At 42.7% G+C, this 24,006-nt stretch overlaps 2 protein-coding genes across 7 annotated transcripts in view; both read right to left on the minus strand.

Moving 5' to 3' along the window:
* The window catches only part of ZFYVE9 (zinc finger FYVE-type containing 9), a 50,165-nt gene extending 49,084 nt beyond the window's left edge, over positions 1–1,081 (minus strand). For 2 of the 4 annotated variants that reach the window (XM_035124165.3, XM_035124167.3), the window contains exon 1: positions 838–1,058. The gene's annotated coding sequence lies outside the window, so the exon portion shown is untranslated. Of the gene's footprint in view, positions 1–837 lie in introns of all 4 variants that reach the window. The other 2 variants (XM_035124169.3, XM_035124161.3) reach the window with 2 other exon arrangements.
* Positions 1,082–11,855: 10,774 nt separating this feature from the next.
* On the minus strand, positions 11,856–23,611 carry BTF3L4 (basic transcription factor 3 like 4). 3 transcript variants are annotated; one of them, XM_088674058.1, is made up of 6 exons: positions 23,467–23,611; positions 20,069–20,132; positions 19,102–19,215; positions 16,383–16,584; positions 14,815–14,874; positions 11,856–13,728 (listed from the first exon to the last, which is right to left on the minus strand). In XM_088674058.1, the coding sequence occupies exons 2-6, from the start codon at positions 20,120–20,122 to the stop codon at positions 13,682–13,684; spliced, it is 477 nt and encodes a 158-aa protein (XP_088530184.1). In that variant the 5' UTR covers positions 20,123–20,132; positions 23,467–23,611; the 3' UTR covers positions 11,856–13,681. The 3 variants fall into 3 exon arrangements, with proteins under 3 accessions (XP_088530184.1, XP_034978356.1, XP_034978357.1); XM_035122465.3 differs by lacking the exon at positions 23,467–23,611 and adding an exon at positions 23,329–23,379; XM_035122466.3 differs by lacking the exon at positions 23,467–23,611 and adding an exon at positions 23,264–23,379.
* Between the last annotated feature and the right edge of the window lie 395 nt (positions 23,612–24,006).

Raw genomic sequence — 24,006 nt, forward strand, 5'->3', positions numbered from 1 at the left:
GCAAGGGAAGGGACTTCGGGCACAAAATAGGACACCTTGACAGCAGTACAGTATTCCCGTCAGATCCAGGATGAGAAACTTGGGCTGCGAACAAATGGGAGCTGCCTGTAAAGCAGCAGGACAGGAAAGAAAGGGGATGCAAGAATGCACAACTGCAAAAACAAGCAAGGACTGTGAAAAAGCAATGCATATGCTCTACAGTTGGGGGGGGATGGATGGATGTATGGGGGAGGGGAATCTACTAATTAACAGAAAGGGTATGAGAAGGCTTGCTTGTTTGTTTGGGGCGGCGGCGCGGGGGGCTGCTACGTCTTCTAGCTCGCTTCCCTGAGATATTAAGAGGGGTGGGAAGCGCTATAAACGAGAAGCCAGAAACTCCTCGCGGAAGGCTTACCGGCTGCCATGAAAGGAACAGGGCTCTCTTCCCCCCAACCCGCTCCATCAGGACAAGCCAGACAAACAAGGCGAGGGATAAGCCGGGACGAGAAGCTCCTCGCCTACCTCTTTTATTCTCAAGGTCCCAAGGCTTTCATGATCCCTAGGAGGGAGGAAGGGAAACTCGTGCCCCTAAGGTGGGGGGGGAGAGAGAGAATTGATCCAATGTGTGCTGTGGGGAAACGCGCTCCGACCCTCAGTTATGTCGCCTCTCGCCCCGTTTCGGCCACCCTCCCTGGTGGAAGGTAAGGTTCCCTCAGCTTCCTCTCCTCAGGAGCCCTGGGGAAGCCCCAAAAAGAGAGGCTCCTCATGCCGCCCCACAGGGGCCTGGGAAAAGAATGCCCGGCCTTAGCGGCCCGACGGAGACCGGCTAAATCGGGAGGCGGCCAGCAGCTTACTCACCTCGGGAGGCGGCGGCGGCAGCAGCAGCAGCGAGCGCCGCCCGGCCTGCATGTCGGAGCGGCTCCCCTTCGGCGCCGGACGCTCAGCTCCCGGGCAGGCCTCTTCCCGAGCTCAAGGAAGGCCAGCGCGACGCCTGCCCAGCCTCCCGCTTGCCCGCCTGTTCCCGACGGCGAGAGCTGCCTCCTCTCCTGGCTGGCTGGGCTCCCTCGCCCGCTTGCTCCGAGGCCGGTAACCAGCGCTCCCTGGCGGGCCTCAGAGGCAGCGCACGGCACTGCGGCACAAGCGGGGAAGCCTGACCGGCCTCCTCAGGCGCGGCTGCGTGGTAGAGCGGCGCCGCGGGGAGGGAGGGTTGGTGGTGGAGCCGCCGCCGCCGCCGCCGCCGCCGCCTCTCGTTTATTTCTCCGTTTCCAAGCGGATGCCCAGGCGAGGCTTCCTAAGTAGGCACCGTCCGCCTAGGGAGCAAGCAGCCGCGCGAGCCTCTGGGAGGCGGAGTCGCCAGAGGGCAATTTGGATGCTTTGGGGAAACCCCTCTCTGCGCGCGAGGAGGACAAACAACTGGCTTGCCAGCTACCTAAGAGGGGAGGACTCGAGCATTGCAAAGAAACGGAGAAGGAGGCGTCAACCTCCCGCCGCAAGCAAGGACGCAGCTGGAAATCACTGCGCGTGTTACCTACGCACGCGCGCAGCTGTGTACTCACGTTCGGAAGAATGTGCTGCACGTTAGTCCATGCAGGATCCCTGTTCCTTGATACAGATCGAACTCTCATGCAAGCACCCCTTTGCTTTTCCCACCCCCCCTTTTTATTTTTGCGTTGCGTCCCTTTGTTCCTAAGAGATCGACCAGTGTGTGCTTTATCATCCCTTGTCGCTGAGAGAGAGAGGAAGGCCCCTTTTGGTGCATATCTGGTCAAAATATTAGGGTATCCTGCAAACTTTCAACTCGATATCTGCTATCTAATTCTTAAAGTAGGCTTGTCTGGAGTGGACACAGATAAGATTTGTCTGCAAATCCTAAGCAATTAATGGATGAACTGTAAAGGTGAGTCATGCTGCGCATGACTTAAGTAGGGTAGTTTAGTTTATATTCTGACATTTTGGTAAACTGCCTTGAAGTCTCATGAAAAGCGCTGTACAGTACAAATGTTGTAAATAAATAATGCATATCATATTATTACATAGTATCCTCACAATAAGCTGACTGTTTAAAAGCATTGCAGCAACGATTTGTGAGATGGTGGGCGATCTGAGAGATGGTGCAATTGCATACATATCACACAATGTTGCAATCATCAAATGATACTGTGTGTGTATGTATGTATGTTTGAACATATCAGCCCTTTGAGTCAGGTGCAAATACAGAAATGTATTGCACGGCAACCTCACACTAGTTTTCACCCAAGACAGATAAAGGATCTTCAAGGATATGTCATCAGTGTTGAGTGACTTTGAGTGGAATGGCATGTTAAGGTTCATTTTAGATAATTATAGGAATACATATCATGAAATTCAAAAGAGGAGTGGTACTGTACAATCATAGCAGCAAGAGGAAAAGTTTATTTCTGAAGTATCCTGAAATGATAGGAAGTGCCAGGGAGGAAATTGAGTAAGGAGGTGGTTACTTGAGCATGGACAAGTATTTCAGCAGTCTTTAGAAAAGGGTGGGGAACCCTCAATGCCTGTCTGCCCTCCCTGGCTCTCCCCATGCCACACCCCTTTCCCAGACACATGCCCTTTCCTCAGGCCACCACCAACTGTTTCCATGACAGCTTAATGCTTTTGCTTGACAAGAATGTGTTTTTGAACTCCAATAATACCCCTTGCTTGCCTGGATGGAAGACAGAATAACTAGCTTACTGTACAAAGCTACACTTCCTATTTGTTGCTCTGCCCATGTTTGCTTCTGGCCCCACCCAGCACTGGCACGTCCACCACCACCATGCCAAAGTTTGCCAACAAGGGAATGTAGCCCCAGTCCAATAAACATTCCCCAAACTAGTAAATTTGTTTAGGATTTCAGCCTTGAAACTCCTATTCCTAAGACATATGTCCCACTGAAATCCACGAGAGACTCCTCACCCCTGCATTAGGTAAAGGTAAAGGGGCCCCTGACCATCAGGTCCAGTCGTGTCCGACTCTGGGGTTGCGGCACTCATCTCGCTCTATAGGACGAGGGAGCCAGCATTTGTCCGCAGACAGCTTCCGGGTCATGTGGCCAGCATGACAAAGCTGCTTCTGGCAAACCAGAGCAGCACACGGAAATGCCGTTTACCTTCCCGCTGGAGCGGTCCCTCTTTATCTACTTGTACTTTGATGTGCTTTTGAACTGCTAGGTGGGCAGGAGCTGGGACCGAGCAACGGGAGCTCACCCCATTGCAGGGATTCAACCGCCGACCTTCTGATCAGCAAGCCCTAGGCTCTGTGGTTTAACCCGCAGCACCACCTGGGTCCACTCCTCACCCCTGCATTAGGTCAAGTTATTTGACAACTTTGAATGTGAGGGGTTGGGGAAATCATAGTGCCAAGAGACAAAGAAGTGGGGTGGAAGAAGCAGCTAGGTATGTACCGTAACTACATATGAGAATTAAAAGATTTTTTTTACATGTAAGTAACCTTGATTTGCTTCACACCTGACACGTGATTAACCAGGCTATACACAGCAGGTGGTGTAGATCCCCATAGTTCTTGTTGTATCTGGGGAGTGTCCCATTTGTCTCAGGGATCCTAATCAGACACACTCTTCTAGCCATACATAACTGGGCAACCAGTGACTGCATACTAATAGCACAAACCCAACAGTTTATTTAGAATAAATAACTTAGCACTGATAAATAACTAAAGCACTGATCATTATTCTTTTCTTCCTAGAAATGTCTTACCAGCTTGCCTGTATTTTTGGAACTTGTTAAACCCACTATGTACAATAAACCATTCACTAACAGACAGTAGATTGGGACAGTGATGCAATTTGTAGTAATCTTGAGGGAAATAGCACCATCGCCTTTGTTAAGCCATTTTGCTCTTTCTCCAAGCATGTATTAAGCATTCCCTTCCATTATGAGAATGGTTTTTAAATTTTAACAGGCCTTTAAATTAATCCCTGTTAAAATACTCACATTTCAGTATTTTCTTTGCCGATCTTCAGACCTTCAACACGCCCCAGCTGGAGTTCATATTTATATGTTGCAAAAGATTGGTGGCTTTGGAACAGACACTGTCAGCTTGTGCTTGCTCATGTAGCAGAAGAGGAGTTCTGCTCCATAATTGTGGCTTTGAGGGACAATAACAGAAAATACATTTCATAAAATATATATCCATTTAGAAGACGAACCTTGCAAATAGATGCACCCTGTAACAGTTTTTAATCTCTCATCAAAGGGAAATAATGACCCCCCTTCAATATTATAAATTTTATTGTAACAGCACAATCCTATGCTGTTTTGCCGCATATAAGTACATATTAGGATTGCACCCTAAATGTTGTTATGCATTATTTATAATGGCAAAGGATTAGTGACTCATGCCATATTTACTAAGCTCGTAGTGACTGGGGAGAGTATGAGCCCCATACTGTACTATAAAGTCCTATGTACAGCTTAGGTCCAAGCTGCCTGAAAGACCAAATTCCCTCTTGCGAACTTGCCTGGGTTTTGATATCTTTAGGGGACGCCCTTCTCTCAGTCCTACTACTCTCACAGTCATGCTTGGAAAGGATGTGGGAGAGAGCCTTCTTGGTGGCTGCTCCCAGACTTTGGAACTCCCTCCCTAGAGAAGCTAGACTGGCTCCCCACCCTTCCTTGCTGTGCTTCAGGTAGCGAATTAATATTTTCTTGTTCCAACAGGCTTTGGAGAACTGAATGCTTTTAATGAAAGGGCTGGTGCCATTGTTTTTATTGAAATTATTTGTATGTTTTTAATAGATTTTAAGCCACCTTAAGTCCCTGTCAGGGAAAAGTGCAAGGTATGATGAAAAAAAATAAATAATAGTAATAATAATAGTAATAATAAATAAATAAATATATCATAAGGAGGAAGGAAAGTGGGGCATGATGTAAAACCCTGAAAACCTAGTTTGTAACATTGTTAAGATGGATTGCAGGGGGCTAGTATCCTTCAGCCTGAATAAATTTGGCGAATTCAAAAACTTACTCATGACTTTGTGGCATTTCAGTTAGCCTTAATAACAATATGACCATACCGTGACTTGCTTCCATATAACTGTACGTATTTAGAACTGGGATGTTATGTGAACGGTAGTTTGCTTCTCGATAGAAGCTAGGAAACATACAGCACAGTATAGAATTCCCTACAAAATATAGTGAACAGCTGTTTCCGGCATCTACAGATACAGCAGCTAAATCATACCCACTGAGACTCTGTGACTGTTAAATAAAAAAATTCCTTCAGTAGCACCTTAAAGACCAACTAAGTTTTTATTTTGGTAAAGCTTGTATTGGGCAATTCTGAATGAAATTGGAAAACAAAATGTAGGTGGCATCTGTCAAAGGCTACGTTCAAGTTTATAAGTATCTACTATCAGCTTGTTGCCTGGTTTTGTGTGTGATGTGACTGTGAAATACAGCTCTTTGATTACACCATGGTAAATATACAAACGTGGCAGAGAACATACTGTACAATGAAACATGGTAATTAGCTTTCTCCCTTGGGAATATATCCCTGAAAGGTGGCTGTTTTTAGAATTGCTATTATGAGGGGTAAAAAAAAATCTGAATACAGAGAAATACACATTGATCTTTTGCTTATTTTTAGCATTAGGGTCTTGTTTGCCCAGTTTTATTCAGACAATTTTTCTAAGATTCTGATTTCATTGGCTTCCAAATGGTACTCCCAAATCAGTGGCAAAAATAGTTAGCAACTTTAATAGCATGCAAAACCTGCCACTTGCTGTTGTTGACTCTTCTTATCTCATGATAGGACCAATTCTGCTACCGCTTTCTATTCAAGGAAATTCATTAATTGAACCACCACCACCCCATGAAATTGGATTTTGTAAGAGAATTTAAATTTTAACCCTTAAAGAGAGCAGGAAACTATGAAGGTTTTTGCCTTTTATTTGCTCAGGCATCCCCAAATTGCAGCCCTCCAGATGTTTTGGCCTACAAATCCCATGATCCCTAGCTAACAGGACCAGTGGTCGGGGAAGATGGGAATTGTAGTCCAAAACATCTGGAGGGCCGAAGTTTGGGGGTGCTCGTATTTGCTTTTTTTCCTTTACAAAAATCATCCCCCGAGGCTTACATGCACAACAATCTATAGCTTCTTATTGAGCTGGGACTTTTGCCACTGCCACTTATCCTCTGGCTCTAGGGCAGGGGTGTCAAACTCAAATTCATCGGGGGCCGCATCAGCAGTTTGGTCACCCTCAAAGGGCCGGTTGTGTCTGTAGGACTATGTGTCCACTCTTTATTATCATAAATTATTGTCACTGCATTCAATTATTACTGTTTTTTGTAATAAGGTAAGCTCATTCCCGCCCCCACGCGGATCACATTCCTGCGTCGTGGCGCGTGTGTGGGAGGGGATGTAAACTAGGGAAATTTGAACAAAAGGTGGGGATCGACGGCTTGGGGGGGGGGGCTCAACTAAACCTTCGGCAGGAAGGAGAAAGCCACTGCTGGGATTAAAAACCTGCAGATGGAAAGAGGGCTTCCCTCTCCTGCCCTGCGCACACCCAAACCCCGCTAGGCAGGATGCCACACGCTGCAACCCACCCCATGCTTTGGAGAGGGGCAGGAACATGCGGTGCAGTGCCAACTCCCTGCTTTGCTTTTGCATCCTCCCTCCTCAGCGCCAGAGTCCCTTCCCCTCGCACTGAGGGAGGGCAGCGGATTTCCCGAGGAGGAAGGCGGTGGCAGCCCCAGCGGACGTGCATCTTCGCCTCAGAGCTGCTCTTCCCCCCACCGGGACTGCAGGCAGAGGAGGCTTGAAAACCTCCCCCCCCCCCAAAAAAAATTCCTCTCCCACCTACTCAAACCGTGAGGCAACTCCATCTGGAGCCCTACATCACGAGGGGCTGAGAGGAGGCGGCGAAGAGCGGGAAGAGCAGGAACCCGTGCCGTCGCCGCCGCCTCCCTCCCGGCCGCCCCCCGGGGAGCAGCTCCACCGGAACTGAGAAGCCAAAGGGCGGCTCGGGGGTGGGGGGCAGAGCAAAAGCCAGGCACCCTCCCGAGTGTCTATGAGGAGAAAACGGGGGAAAAGGGAAGAGAAACCCGGCTCCATCAAGAGAGCGACTGTTGCGCTTCACCTACTTCCCCCTCAGGCTCACTCTGCGTCCCTTTCACCCGCTCGCTCACCCACCTCCCGGATGCAGCCGAGGAGAGGAAGGGAAGCGGCGGGCGGCAGCTCCCCAGTGCCGCCTCACTCGCTCTCGGAGACAACAGCAAAGCCCGCTAAAAAAAATTCCAGCGCTGCTCCGTCCCGGCACCAACTTTGCCGGCGGCGCCTGTAGGGCTTTCCTACCTCCTTGGTGGGCTTCCTCCTCCTCCTCCTGCATCTCACTTCCCCGTCTGGCTCCAGAACTACTGTCAGCGGCTATTGTCGTCGGTGGCTACGTGGGCCACATGACGAGGTCTGGCGGGCCGGATTAGGCCCCCGGGCCTTGTGTTTGACACCCATGCTTTAGGGGGAAGATTACAACATTGAAACACTTATGCCTCAAGGCCCAAAGCAGAAGCAGTATGATGGAAGCTTACCAACAAAGTGATCTCTCTTCAGACTTGCTTTTGGTGAACATCTCAACACCAGAGGAAACAGATCAAAGCAGTCATGCATCCATAGCAGTGACCAGAGGAGAAAAATGACCGCTGGGAGAAGTGCAGCGAGAAGAAACACCATGGTGCATGTGCAGCAGCACAACTGGATGCCTTCATCTGCCCCAGCTGCAACAAAACATGTCTTCCCCACATTGGTCTCTACAGCCACGGCAGGTGCTGCAACCTTCCAACAGCTTGACCTTATCCACAAAGGCACACTCCTCCAGTCTCCCAAGATAGATGCCAACCAACCAAGCCACATCATATGGATCCAAAAGATGCAGTGCAAATCCCCTGGGGAAGTGTGAAGCCAGCAAAAAGGCCGCTGCTGCATGAATTTGTGGCACTGATCAACAATTACAGCCTCCAGTGCAGTACTGTTAGGGGAATGGTGCTGTACTTGCTGCAAGAGGTGCTTCTTATGTTGAGAATCTTTGATCTGGTGGCTAGATAATTCATTAATATTACTGCAAAAATTCCTGGGCATTTGGATAATGTATTGAACTAATGTAACCCTAAAGGTAAAGGGGCCCCTGACCATCAGGTCCAGTCGTGTCCGACTCTGGGGTTGCGGTGCTCATCTCGCTCTATAGGCCAAGGGAGCCGGCGTTTGTCCGCAGACAGCTTCCGGGTCCTGTGGCCAGCATGACAAAGCTGCTTCTGGCGAACCAGAGCAGCGCATGGAAACGCCGTTTACCTTCCCGCCGGAGCAGTCCCTATTTATCTACTTGCACTTTGATGTGCTTTTGAACTGCTAGGTTGGAAGGAGCTGGGACCGAGCAATGGGAGCTCACCCCGTCGCAGGGATTTGAACTGCCAACCTTCTGATCAGCAAGCCCTAGGCTCTGTGGTTTAACCCACAGCGCCACCTGCGTCCCAGGTGTCACATTGTGCTCCAAGCAGTCCAAAATCTTCCATATCTGCCTCAGATGTTACCACATTATACAAATACATACTACATTATACAATACTACATTATACAAATACATACTACTTATCCAGAATATACGGCCATCATTTTAAATGAAAATATATTTTAGTGGTAATTTGGGAAAGCAATGTATGATGGCTAATACAGTATATGTCACCAACCACAGTGTGTCCGTTCAGGATCAGCATAATTTTACTACCCCTTTTTCTGGTATGTAGGTTGGAAAATACTTGCAAGTCTGTACAGGCACTGGTGGTGTATGTATCTGCACCATGCTTCCCGTTGCCTTAAAAAAATTTTTTTTTGTATGCTTTTCAGGTTTATACATTTCACTAATTTAACAATAATTTTAACATTTCAAAACTTGACTTCCTTTCCTCTTTTCTGCAGTTCTTTAAATTTATTTTTAATGTCTTCTGCATATCCTAATTTACTTGTTCATTTATTCATCTACTTTATATAGTCCTATGAAACTGCAGGTTGTTATAATAATCCTGCCAATGTTCTTATCTGTTTACAATTTATCTATAAATATTCAATACTCCATTTCCATTCTTTTATAAAAAGTTTGTTATATTGAGTTCTTATTTTTTCCGGAAAGTTTCACCATTTCTGCATATCCCATGTTTTTGTATCCATTCTTCCTTTGCTTCTACTTCTTTCCATTTTTGGGTAACATTCTTGCCGCTGTAGTAGCATACAGTACATGAATAAGTTTCTATACGGTTTAAGTGGTTCTGTCCCTATAATTTCCTGTTGCCTCTCCTACAATCAGAAAATAAATCTGCAAGAACACACACACACACAATTAGTAATTTTAATTTTGCACTTTTATTTGTAGTAGCTTTGTGTGTTATTTGCACATGTACAGCTATCCAAGGATCTTAACTACCGTACAATATATAACTTGTATCAGCTCTTATGAGCAACAAACATGATTATTTTTCCTTCTGCTCCCTTTTCAAAATGTGTAGTGTCTATATTGTCTTTCTATCCCTAAACCCACTTTCCTTTCTTCTTCCTGAAGAAACAGGAACACAAGATAAAACAAATGGACAAGGGCAAAATAAAGTTCATCAGCTGACAGGAAGGCAACTACCGGTACTTCAGTTCTCCTGCAGTTACTACAGCACAGATAACAGTGTTATGCTAGCAGAATGATGTGATGCCATAAACACAGGGCATAATCGGAATTCTTCAGACCATATTGTCCTAAAACCACATTTCATGAAAAATGCACAGCAACTAGATTTCAGCAGTAAGATGTTTAGTATCCAGATGTGCTCTCTGGCTCTTTTGAGTTTCCACAGATTACAGACGGGCTATGTATCTCGGTGGAAGAGCCCAGACCTTGCATACAAAACATCCCAGGTTCAATTCCTGGGTCCTTCAGGTAGGGCTGGGAAAGAATCCCGTCTGAAACATTGGAAGTAAATGGACCAAAGGTCTCACTGTACTGTAATAGAATTTCATGTTCTAAATAATGTATTCTTTCAGAAATAACATGTATTGATTCTACTGAGATGCTGGGAAACAAGCTGCTAACAATCTAGTTAACTAGTTGCCTTGCAACTTACATTTAACTTGTGCAAATTCAGCTTTATGTATTTGACCACATAAAAATTAAGAGGGGGGCATCGGCAGTCCTACCCACCATTTCACTCACCTTGGAACAGCACTGGGAGATGCAGGGAGAATGTTCGGTGACCCTGAGCATGTTTGGAGGTGTAAGGAGTGTGTTTTGACTATAGGCGATTGTGGCTTTATATCGGCTACCCCGGTAACCCCTGCGTAAGCTGAGAGAGTCTACTGTACTATGATCTAATACTTTGTTTCAAATATAAGTGGGACTACGAAAGTGTTTCTGCAGAGGGCTTAAAATATTATGGCTCTCTGCACTGAGGTTAAACTATGCTAACAAACAGAGCAATCCTATGTTCCCATAAGGAGGAGATCTGTGGTGGCGTATCTGTTACAACCATAGCCCTGCCTGCTTGCTGTGACCAGGGGAGAATGTGGCAGGTGTGCAAGGTTTCCTCTTCCCATCAACCTCTTTCCTATTTTCATTAATTTCATTAATGGTAAGGAAAATAAGTACAGTCAGTGCAAGGGGAACAAGGAGGGTTTGGAACTAGCAGATCCGAGGCCTCCCCCAAACCCCCCATTTCATCCTCTTGAGTATAGGGAGCCCTTTACTCAGAGGAGGTTCTCAGCATCCTATGGCAGCATCCTGCCCCCTGGTTCTAAGAGTCATAGGAAAACCTATTTAAACTGATTCAGCTTATTAGACTCTTGATTCAAATAAAACACACTCAGAAGTAAGCTCCATTCATGTCAATAGGACTTGCTTCAACATTTAGAAGTCTAAGATCAGGGTGCCAGCAACACATATTTTATATTTCAATGAATTGCTTTAATAATTGTTTAACCTTCAAGACACTACATAGTATCATAGGTGCCAGTACATTGCTAAATTAATGAAAACTTTATGGGAGTTACAAATTCTATTATTTACTCAAATATTTGACATGAACAAAAAAACAAACAAACCCTCTACAACTGTGTTGCTGTGTCTAATCAATGCATCTCATAGCACTGGAAGTGGAAGGTTTGCCTTGATGATCAGCTCCAGTAGGCTGTTGCTCTCAAGTGCCAAAAGGAGACTAGGTGGTATCAGAACAGTCTTAATAGTTCACGTCTTCAGTTATTATCAGTTTAATGGTTTTCAATAAACTATAGAACGTCGGCAAAAAACAATTAAGTGGTCAACAGTTCTTGGCATACAGTAAAAAGTAATCACTATGCAAGATAATCGCTGATTTCCAAACACAAGTATGAATAAGGATTACAAATAAATTGGCAAAAGGAAAGTTTAAAGCTGGAGATTTGTGGGTGTGCGTTTTGTTGGTAAAAGGAATTGAAACTTATTCCAAATGCCTGCCCTTTACTATTCTGAAGTTTTTCCTAATTCTGGACAAGAAATTAATTTTTCAGATCTTCATTAAGTAAATTATTAACAGCTGCACTAAAAATGCTAGTTATAAGGACAGAATAACTGAAATTATGTGAGCTTCAGCCATACTGATCAGTAAAAGCTCTCTGCAAAAAATGTTTCTACATGTTCATTTGCTGTCTCATGGGACAGCAAATATGCTTAAAGGAACTATGCCTATTATTTGCACATGTGCAGAAAGAAGAAATATTCAAAAATATAGCATGGCAAGTGTACTGCTGGTTAAAGCATCACCTGTAACTACGATTTGTCCCTCTATTAGTGTTGTTGTTGGGAGGAGATAACACACAAGAGGGAACATTGCCTCTTTTGAATTATTTTATTAAGATCCACGTTTTATATAAAATAGAACAAGAAAACCAAACAAATCTATAAAATCAAGTGAGCAGTCCAGGTGACAAACCACTAAAAGCTCTGCTTTTGTGGTTCAGCTTGATGTCACTAGAATGCTGACATACTGATAGCCTCAAACTTTATAGTTGCTGGGTGTATATACACAGAAAGCAGATATGTCTCAAAAGTACACCAAAGAAAGGTAAGAAAGATGGCTTTCCCGCGCTGCAGCTGCCCTTGACAAAGGTTAAAATGATGCTCAACTGCATTACACCAATCACCTTTGAAGAACCGCTAGGAAGAGCTTCACATTGAGCAGTTTGAAGGAAGGTTCAGAAAATACTGCACTGTACCCTGTGATATAGCCACTATCCTCTGCGCCACCAGAGGAGGGCTTTTTTTTCTTCAAAAGTGACTGTAACCATTGTATCCACCCAAAGTAGGTTGCAGATAACGGGCTCCAAACCTCAAAATTAATGTTTTAAGCCTTTTGCTGGACAATTTATGCAAAACACATCACAATACAAGCAATGGCACTTTCCTTCTCCGTTCTGTATAATCCAAACTACACTTCCAGATTCTAGTGTCCTGAAATAAGATAGTGGCTCATATGCTCTTGGGAGCTGTTTGGTAACATCCACAACAGTTTTACCTCTTCCAATAAAATTATTTTCTCCTACTGAAAAACACAGGATATGAGACAGACTCCCCTAAAAGTAAGCAACACTACTGGAAAATATGCCCACAGGCACTGCTTATCTGAGATGAAAAGGGTCAAACAGCATTCAACGCTTTGAAGAGAGGTGTGTTTGAAAAACAGCTAATTGTACCAAAGAGAAGCTACCAAGACATTTGATTCACCACTTGAGTAGACTGTAGCCTCCAACCTTAAAGTCTAGGACATTCCTATCTTCTCCCAGAAACCCAAAACAAGAATATAATCAGGCTTCTTACAGATTTTTACAAAAATTATGCCGTAAGAGCAGGGTTGACACTTGCTTGGCATAAACAGGCAGGACTTCACAGGATAGGCTGTTTATCCAAGGCAAAGTAGATTACTCCATAATATGTGAATGCAACCCAAGTTAAATATTAAGGTGAATGAGTGAATAGTTTTAAAAGGGATGGGGAAAACCAAGCTCTTAAGTATATATATATTTTAAAATGTTGCAACAAACATGTTTGTTAATTAATACCCTGTCTTTGGTACAATTTAGAATCAAAAGGAGGCTGGTGGGCAACTGCACATATACACTGTGAATATGGAAGAGGAATACAAATGCAAATACAATAGTTAATGAAGAAAATTAAACTCAAATGTTAATTAGTAAATGGTTTCTGGAGTTCATGAAATGTAGACAAGCAAGACTTAAGTTATCACTATTGTATGTGAACTGTTTGGTTGCAACAATAAAGGTTCCTTTAACCAAGTTAAAGACTCATTTTATTTCCACTTTCAAGGGGAAAGGGAAAGTCGAATAGATCTGTTCACCGATTTCCTTTCCACTGTACGCAAAGCCACATACACACATACACACACATGCACACACCCCTTAATCTGCACTGAAAATGTATTGTTTTTTTCCTTTTTAACTGAAAAGGTAGATCCTGGGAGTAAGTGCAAAATGCAAAAATCAACCAACAGGAAATGCTGAACAAGCAGCATAATTAAAATACAAAATATTTTATATTATTGAACTATTAAACGGGTAATGTTCACTGTTTCTGTAAAACTTTGGAACCACACAGCTGATTTCTTAAATCTAGTCCATGTCAACTTCCAGAACTATTAATGAATTAATTAGCTTCATTTTTTGATGCTTCATCGAAGTTTTCTACAAGATCTGAAAAACATGGAAAGTATGATACAGTAACATTCAATAGGAGAGCCAAAGAGAAATGTTTTTTATTAAAATGTATGTTTTATCTAAAAGACTATGGTATAATGAACATTATTCCTACATCATTTTTATCTCAAAACCTCAAGCAATTACAAGACGTTCTCTTTTGTTTAACCGTGACTAGGCCCTAGTATTTCTATGGGGTGACTTACAATTACATCTGGTCAGCACTGGAAAAATAATCCTGTTAGTTTCTCCCTATGCCTGCTATTGGGCAACATGGCAGCTCCTAGGCTGGCATCTGTTGCTATGCCAGCAAACATGTAGGCATTAAACAAAAATGATCTATAGCACAATCCTATGCTTGCTTACAAGGAAGTAAGCCCCCCTCCCCCCACGTACAATAGAGCTCACCCCCATGTCAGGATGCATGGAACTGCAACCCCTAATCAAATCGAGATAACAACTATGGCTTATAGACAATTGACCTCTGAGCTACAATCAACAAACGCAACCTGTATTTTGCCTAATATTAATATCTCAAATGTTCACCAATGATGGCTACGCTTCATGAAATCTCTAGATCTATTTGCAAAATGATTGCAGTCGTGTGTGAGACCCTTCTAAAAAGTTGGGGGGCTAAATGACTCAAACTCAACCCAACATTTATGTAACGAGCAATATTTAAAAGGCTTTTGAAAGACAGATTATACAACACAGATATAACCATTAATAGCCCCCCCCTACTCATTACAGTAAACCTCTTTTTCTGCTTGTTCTTAAAATATTATTCCCTCACAAAATCCACTAGTTAAGTTTCTCACCCCATCTGAGAGGTGCCTAAGTCTCTAGGAACCAAAGCACAGCAGCTGATACAAATCCTTCTGCAAAAGCTTGTGGTTTCCTGGGGTTGGTCCCGTGACAGTTATGTGCTCCAGGATGTACAGCATGCAATTCTTATTAAGCACTTTCCCTCTGTATCTGTGATTAATCCACCATGTAGATTCTCAAATTAATGAAAACATTGTCACATGCTCAGTCAAGCAGATACACGCTAAATAATTTAAAGGTTAAGCAGAATAATCTTACCAGGAACGTCATCATCTTCTTCATCAATATCTTCTGATTTTGGTACTTTGCTATCCAACACTAGAAAAGAAAATACAATTATTGATATATTAACAAACTTCTATCAATTTAAGAAACAAATTCAGCATGCATAAGGAAAAGGTCACAGTTTACGGCACAAAAAAGAAGTGCAACTTTGCAAATAAAACAGGTTTTTTATGCAAACCATGGCAGTGGAAAATTAATAAATTACAAGCAGAAATTTACAAGAATCATTATTTTTGCAAACTTCTATGAAGTTATCACTCAAATGTTTATGGGCAACAATTACTGGTTCTGACTGAATAAAACCTCTTTATAAGTAGTGCAGCAGACACACAACTGGTGATATTTCTTTTTTACACAGAATAACCAATACACAGAATATTACAGTGGAACCTTGGTTCCGGAAGACTGTTCAACTTCCGAAACGTTCGAAAACTGATTTTATTCTGTGAACCACCCTGATATCTTATGATGAAGGGCAGTATATAAATCTAATAAATAAAATAATAAAAAGAACTCTTGTTTACCTTTCAATGTACCATTATGAAACTCAATAAATGGCCTCAGGGGAGTCACTATCTTTCAGCCTAACTTTCCCTATAAGATTGCTATGAGGACAAAATAGGGTTAACAATGCTTGCCAGCCTTGAAAAGCAGCACCTGTGATAGTTCCCTTTATAGATGTATCTGGGAACAAGGCCCACTAATTTCAACTAGACTTACTTCTGAGTAGGCAGGCAGAGGATTGTGTTGTGTCTTTAATCAGACTGACAATTATTATACAGTTTTTAATCAGACACAAGTTCAACACTCAGGTTATACCCCAAACCTTCATTTTTCCTTCTATTACAACATTCTGTTCATGGTGCTCCAAAGTACATCCACACAGCTATCTGTTAGCTAATGCAAATTTTAAAGCATTCCCCACATTTAGAAGCCTTTAGTTAACTGTCTGGGGAAAGGACAAAGCCCACATCCATGATATAATAAATGGAAGTGCAATACAAGGTATCCATATACTTATTACAAATGAGGGAAGTAAGGGAGCGGGTGGTGGATTTATTGGTCTGGGGTTTTCTTTGTTCTATTATTTATTTTAAGTTTTTATCTTTTATTTTTATGTTTGAACTACCCTGAGATCTACAGGTGAAGGGTGGTATACAAATAATAATAATAATAATAACAGTATTATTATTATTAACAATAATAAGGAAATTATGGCAAACTTGTTATTAAGTAAATGCTGCAATCCTATGCATACTTATCTATCAACAATGTCCACTAAACACAGTGGGACTTCTAAATAAACATGCACAGAATTGCAGAGTTCTATACTATTAGAAACACTCTAGTGAAATTAGTAATGCCTGGGGGAGTGGTGTAATAAAAAGCAGAAAGTCTTGTGCACAAGAAAAGCTACTCAGAGTAAGAAAAGCTGACCCTTACTATTGATCAGGAATTTTATGCTAACAAACAAGGATGAAAAAAAACCAGCCCCATGTTTCTAAATCTTCAGGAGAGATGTCTCGGACAGGGATACCTACCTTGTCTTGGGAACTGTTCAGCTAACTTTCTGAGACTTGTTAAGCTGTCAGCACCCAGCTGGCTTAAGATGCCAGGCAGCATTTCCGTAATTGGTTTAGCTTCAGCATGACCAGTAATTGCAAATGTGTTTGCAGAAAGCGAAGCCTGGACCTTGGGATTGTTGAAATGAATAACTGTTCCATCATCTTTTATCATATTCACCTGTTTTAAACATAGATCTATTAAAATTCATGCATCTTACTTAATATTCAAAAAAGAACTATCAAGGAAGAAAAGAACCACCAAGATCTTTTTTATTTTGTAATAGTTAGCATCCACTCTAAGGAATTGCACACCCAATTTTAGGCCTGACTAACTGCAAAAGAGATTTATAAACACTATCATCAATGTATATAATTTAAAATTACATCAGTTGGAAGTGTAAGATTTTGTAAAGCAATAAGAATTCAGATTAACACGCAACTTTTGTATCAGCTTCCTAAGCATTTAACTAAATCATGCCAGTTCCAAAAAAAATATGAAAGGAAAGTAACATTTCTGAAGATAAGAAAAAGAAATGAGAGGCACAACTTTCATACTCTGGATTTTTGATGTAAATATCACACTTTTGTACATCTAACATAAACGATTACACTTCAAAGCTAAGAAACATAAGGCATATAGGAATCTTTATAATACAAAAATAAACTTGTTTCAAACCTGTTTTAACTGCCCTTCCTTTCCCTCAATTGCAATAAGTCTGGAAACTAATATAATACAGTGGCATAGTCAAAAATTTCTGCACTTTATATAAGTGATCATTATTTATTAGTCCACAGATGGTGTAAACTTGGTGCTTTTTCCCCCCTTAAAAAGCACACCATTATACTATGGGTGTGTTATGCCTTGCTCAATCAGATATGCATGTGCACACCAATGTCTGAAAATGAGCACTATATATTAGTCCAGAAATGTTGTATATTTGGTGTTTTTCTGAAAAAGCACATGATCATTGTGAAAGACTGAGCTATGCCACTGCACTGATATATCCTCAGCTTTCTCACAAAAATAACAAAAAGCTCTGAGGATCTACAAAACTACAATTCTAGAGAAACCATGACTTTCAAATTGGTTTAAATGATGGGTATGCCCTGGATAGCACTCCACTCTTCCCTTTGTTTAATGCTCCTATATATTGATCCTATATAGACACCATGTCCAAGTGCCACCCATACTCTTTCTCCAGACCATCTTGAGGTCCATCATGCCCTCTTCAGAACACTGTGACCACTACAGAACAGGGCTGTCCTTTGGAAGTGGGCCAAAACACTCAAACACAGTAACAAGACTTGTTACAGCAGGATATCAGCTGTTTTCCTGCTCTCTCAAACATCTGCTTAAGGCAACTTGCCTAGTAGAAGGAATGACTCCCTATCATAGCCTGGACCCTGCTGAAGCTAAGGAGGTCTGGATCCAGCCAGTTTCTAGATGGAAGACTGCCTGAAAACTCTATGTATGCTACTTTGGGGGGGGGGAATTATAATACCATATTGTAAACAAATATAATACCATTCCACATAATAGCATTTCTGCCTGTAGGTAGTGGGGCAAAAAGATTCTACTTACTCATCTAGAAGACTCCAGTTACTTTCATACAAAATGCCTTTAGAAAAGGGACGTAAAGTTACTTAGAATAAAACCTTTTGTTTCAAAGGAACTTGTTTCAAAGTAAATGTGCCCAGGATCACAGTTAAGCAACAATCTGACTTGTGTTTTCCAATTAAAACTTTGCATCTTGTATGTATCTTAATTCAGACATAATGTCAAAACACAGTTTGTCCTTTAGAAAATGAGCAGTGCCAATCGTCAGGCTTGCACATGCCCTCCAACCCTTCTCTCTTATTTCATACAAAAGGTGAGAGTTAAGCTTCTACTTCTAGTTTGCAGCAACCCATAGTGTGCTGTCAAGTGAAGATCCAAAAAGCACAGCAGGAGGTGAAGATAAACCATGGTTTGTGTGTATCCTTGTTTTGAGGACAAACCACAATGTGCTGCAAGCCAGAACAGGACACTTCTACTCTTCCCTCATATTAGAACAAGGGGATGGGGGGCGGGGGGGCAAAGGAGGCTGTGTGTGAGCCCAATACTTTCTATTGCTCATTCTCATAATGAAAATACCTTGATTTATGTAATACAGAAGTTGCGCTAGTTTATTATTATTATTATTATTACTATTATTATGAGATACATATTTGTCAGCACCTTGAGATTACTTCTTAGAAATCTTTTTATTGCAAATTGGCATGAGCTTTCATAGCCAACAGCCTACTTCATCAGATGCCAAGTTGAATCTTGAGAGAGCAAGGTAGAAAAGATAGAAGTGGACTGGGTATGTATTTTGTCACACAAACTGCCCCTTCCATGGGTGTTCAGACTCTGTAATATCTGCACCATCCCACACAAAGTTATGAAACGAATGTCCTCAGTCATACAAGGGAAATCATGCATGAAACTCCAAAAGGTGTCTTATCAAAGGATCTCTCACACAATACGCACGCGCGCACACACACACACACACTGAAATCACAACAAATTCTGAGCCACACCTCATTTAAAATGAGGTAAGGTTGCCAGAGGTCAGGCATTTCCCATTTTAAATCAGAAAGATTTCACATTATTCCTGTGATCAGTTACGGGGGATCACGTAGATATGACTGAAAATGTTTTATACTGATGTACCTCTTCAATCCCAGCAATATTGTTTACTGCCAATTTTTTGAGTGAACTCTGAAGCTTTTTATCATCAGCTGTGGCTGTTCTGTGGACTACCTTCTTCTTTCTACGAGCTGTACCCTAAAAAACAGAATGGAGAAAATAAATCATTGCTCCTAGAGGAAGAAAAATGGATCTAACACAAATGCTTATCAAAGACAACAAAATAATCTCAAAGTACCTTAAAATGTAATACATGTACTGCAGTAGGAGGGGTTTTTTTTAGGCAAGAACCTGTTTCACTAATGTATAGTTTGTATAATCCTACTCTAACTTTCCACCACAAATTATCTCACTTATTGCCCCCAAGGAAGGGAGGCTTGATTCAGTGACAGTTTTCATAGGGGATAAAGGAGGCAACGTGAGGGTGCAAAATAGTAGGCTAAAGGTGGTGGTGGTCCTCAGACCACAATGCGTCTCCTGCTGCAAGGACCAATTCCATTTCTGCTGCCCTTCCTCTTTTCAGCCTTGTCCAAATACTGTGTCCAAATACCAGTAACAATTCCTTAGGCACCTAAGATAAACTGATTCAATATTACAAAATATGCTGCCTTTGTAGAAAAAAATGCTAATCTTTCAAGAAAACAGTTCAAGAATATAACATGAACCTTTTTCTTCTCGAAAGAATGTAGCCACCAGTACTAGGGCTATATACTCAGAAACGGCCATAGCTGCCAAGTTTTCCCTTTTCTCGCGAGGAAGCCTATTCAGCATAAGGGAAAATCCCTTAAAAAAAGGGATAACTTGGCAGCTATGGAAACGGCCTGAGCACATCAGAATGGGCAATAGCCTGAGGAAAACAGACATTCCCTACAAAACCCTAAACTATGGAAAATACTTACATATGTACTGTATTACTTTTATATTATATCAATTTACACATATACAATAATTATAAATGGAGTGGGGGGAAGTTATATTCTTGCATTCATACCTTTCCACCTATTCGGACCTGCGCCTGAAGTTTAGCCAGCTTTTCTTGATTCATCGTGCTTTATCTGAAAAATACATACATACAACATAAATGCTTATAACATATTCAGATTTATTTAATAATTTTTACTTCACTGTCTTTCAAAATACCAAGCATCTGTATCTGAACACACACAAACGAATCAATAAACACACACAAACGTATCAATAAAAGATGTTACCTCTCTTCCAATTCCTCAAACTCTCTCTCTCTCTCTCTCTCTCTCTCTCTCTCTCTCTCTCTCTCTCTCTGTGTGTGTGTGTGTGTGTGTGTGTGTGTGTGTGTATGTGTAAAAGCACTGAAATCATGTTGGCTCTTCCCATTCCTGCCCCTGGACTGCCTTCAAGAAGAAGAGATATTGCTTTCCACACTACCCCATCCCTGCAGCTGGTAACTGGTTTTGCAGTCTCCATATCATGGTTCCCAGCACTTACTTCTCCACATAGGAATGAGCAGCTGCCATTTGCTCATGAGAGAAAGTAAAGGCATGCTTAGGAATACCAGTGTGCATGTACATGCACACATGCTAAATCTGACATCTGACAGGACAATCCCTATATCTGGAATGTTTGCCCTCCATGTCCCAAACTGAACTGTTTATTTTTTCACACAGAACTACAGAAGCTATTGAGAACTGAGCCTGCCTCTATCTGCATGGTGCCACATCTTGGTCTGTGCATTTCCATCTACACAACATTTGTTAGTCATGATAGTGTATATCAGGAAGATGGGAGCATGTGACAAAGAATGAATCTTGGAAACTGCCTATTACACCCACGTTGGTTACATCTATATTCTACCCTTTCACTAAGGAGCTCAGAGCAGTATTTTGTGGCTCATAAACCATCCTGTGGTGTAAATGACACTAAAAGACAGTGACTTACTTGTCCAAGGCTACCTGGTGACCTTTATGCTGAGAGGAGATGAGACTCTAGAATTATCAATCTACAAGGCAAGCTCACTTTTTCTGAAAATATTTATGATGGAAGGGATTCACCTAACATGTTCCATCAGCGGAAGCCCTGCCAAGGACTTCCACTTGCACAAGGCTTTCCCCCCACTCCTCCCTCTTAGAACCCCCTAAAATTAGTTTGGGAAGGGTCAGGAGAACCCCAAAGTAGTGTGTAGGGCAAGGCGAGAGAATTGTTCCATCTGGCAAGCTGACATGCTTGCATAGAGAGAATGCTCATAACAGCACAATGTTGAATATCAGCCATAGGGGCCAAAGTGTATAAAATAATTTGCGGCCCTAAAAACACAACCCTAATCCGAAACACATATACATGCAAGCAAAACTGACCCATTATGCTTTTGTACTCAGAAGACAAACTACAAATATGCATTTACTGTATTATAGAAATGCCAACTTGAGCATTTTGTCCTAGTACACAAATGAGGAAGAGAGCAATCAAATCATGAAAATATACAAGTCATTGAGCCTTTCCTATGTTACATACCACACCCTTTATGTACAAACACTTGACCAATCAACCCCATATTTTATCTCCTTAAATGAGATTTATGGAAACATTTGCTTAGATCTATGTTTTTGCTCACTATTAAGACCCAAAGATGCAACTATGTCTAGGACCAGGACAGAGAAAGTTAACAACCAGCAGCAACACATAAGTCAAGTAACTATTAAAAACCCAACACTATTTTTGGTCTGCAATGTGTTTACTTTGGGATATGGGTCAGATTCATTTTCATTTCATTTTAAAATATGACATTCCATATCAAGTAGCATGTGCATGCTTCAGGAAAAGTTAAAGCTGGGGTGTGCCATTTTATTCTCTAACCCATGATAACCAGTTGTCATGTTGCAATTGAACTAAATAGAACTAAGTTAAATCAGCAGCTTATACTTTGCAAACCAGAATTCCTGCAGGTTGAAAATAACAAGTAGCTGAGCATTTGGCAAGGAAGAAAAAGGAAAGACTTTTGTTTCTCAAGGCCCCCACTAGCTCTATCCCTTTGATGGGTTGAAAAAGGAGAAATATGTTCTCAGAAACAAGCCACAATTTGTTTTATCAAGGAATGTGATGAGAGAGCCACATGATGGATTCAACCCTGAGAGTACAAAGGAGGTCAGATTAGTAGAAGCAGAGAAAGACACAACAGGAACGGTCTTTATTTCAACCTTGAATTAAAAAACCTTTAGTAAATCTACAAAAGAGGTGGACTCAGCAAAAGTACTTCCTGGAAGAAGAAAACCTAATGGATAGAACTGGGTAACAAGGAAATCCACCACAGCATGGAGGAAAACATTCTGGCAGAGGAGCCTCATCTCCATTTTCCTCACTGGAATTAGAGAAATTTTTTACTATTGATACTGAGAATGTTAAAATCAAGGAGTTGTGAAAGGGGAGATTTACATCATTTAGTTTTGGAAGCAGCAGGCATGTTCCTTATTTCAGAATTTTGCAGCTTCACAGATGCTTATTCTATTATTATATCCAAATCTGATAATATACAACCTTTGATACAAAGGAACGTTCAGTTGCAAGCAATGAGCAAAAACAAACAAACACCAAGGTATCCAAAATTAAAACATGGCAACTGATCCAACACAGAAATATATTAAGCGAGCAGTAAAATCTGCACAGAAAGGTGAAAGAGCTCCACACTGCCAATTCCTGTTGGAGGAGGGGTGCGGGCTTCCCTAAGGAAATAAAGGGCCTTTATTCTCCAAAAAGAGACACCCCCAGTACGCTAAGGGGCAGTAGGGAAGCCCCCTCACATGTCCTACGCCCAAGGATGGGAACCCCGTCCAAGGCGTAACCCACATTTTGGGTGCAGTGCGACCTAGGCCAGTGCTGGATCCTGCTGGCCCTAAAGTGCTTTGGGCGAGGAGGTGGAGCTAGTCCTCAGCAAGCCCGCTTCTGTTGCGGGAAGGTTTTCCGCGAAGGAGGGTCCGCGAGCACCAACCTTGACTGGGGGGGGGGACTTGAACGGGTGCTGTGGCGGACGGGGGGGGGCTCTGCTTCCAAGGGCCGGACCCCGGGGAAGACGTCTCCCAGCGGAGCCAGGGCTCCCCCCCAGGCGACCAGTTGCCAGGCCCACTCTCTTCGGCCCACCAGCAGCAGCCCCTCCCACCGCCCATGGCGCTCCGCGCGCGCACAGCAGAGTGTGGGGCGGAAGAACCGCAATCTCGACCTGTGGGAACGATGAGGGGCGCAAGGGTAACGGGGCGCGGAGGGGGTCAAGCAGGAAGTTTTCACCTCAGTCCGAAGAACCCTCCGAAGGCAACACGCGGCAAGAACAAGATGGCGGCTAGGTGTGTGGGTGGGGTGGGGGGTAGAAAGGGGCCCAGAGAAAGGAGGCCTCGGACCACGGGACCACGGCCCCGCCCTCCTCACCCGATTGGAAGAAAGCGCAGGTCGTTTGCATAACATGGGCGGCAGCGGCGGAGGGCAGCCTGGTCCTTCCTTTCTGTTTTTCCCTACCGAGACAATAAAACAGCCCTCAATGCAATGCGGTGAGCGCAGCAGGATAGACGTGCGCGGGGGTGGGGTAGAGGGACATAGAGAAAAATGCCTTTGAAGCAATGTATGCTGGGAGTTGTAGTCATCCTTAGGAGCAGCCAGCAGGAATGGAGTGCTTTTTTTTTTGCAATGCGCACAAGCTGTTCTTTAGCTTGGGGTGGAAGGATATTAATGTTTTTGTTGCGCATGATAGGAAAGAGCTTGTTTGCGTTTGGGGATTACTACCCCCCCCCAAAAAAACCTCCTCCTTTCGTTGATCCGAATGAAGCTGAAAATTGACTTAACCGGCCTTTCAAGAATCAGTTCCCCACCACTTTTGACTTTCCCCTTCAAAGTGCCACTGAGTTTGCCTACGGCTGCAATCCTACGTGGGCTCTTCCTGGGGAACAGGCTTCGCTGAACGCAGAGGGACTT

Source organism: Zootoca vivipara, chromosome 7 (assembly GCF_965207765.1).
Source record: "Zootoca vivipara chromosome 7, rZooViv2.hap1.1, whole genome shotgun sequence".
Taxonomy (NCBI): Eukaryota; Metazoa; Chordata; class Lepidosauria; order Squamata; family Lacertidae; genus Zootoca; species Zootoca vivipara.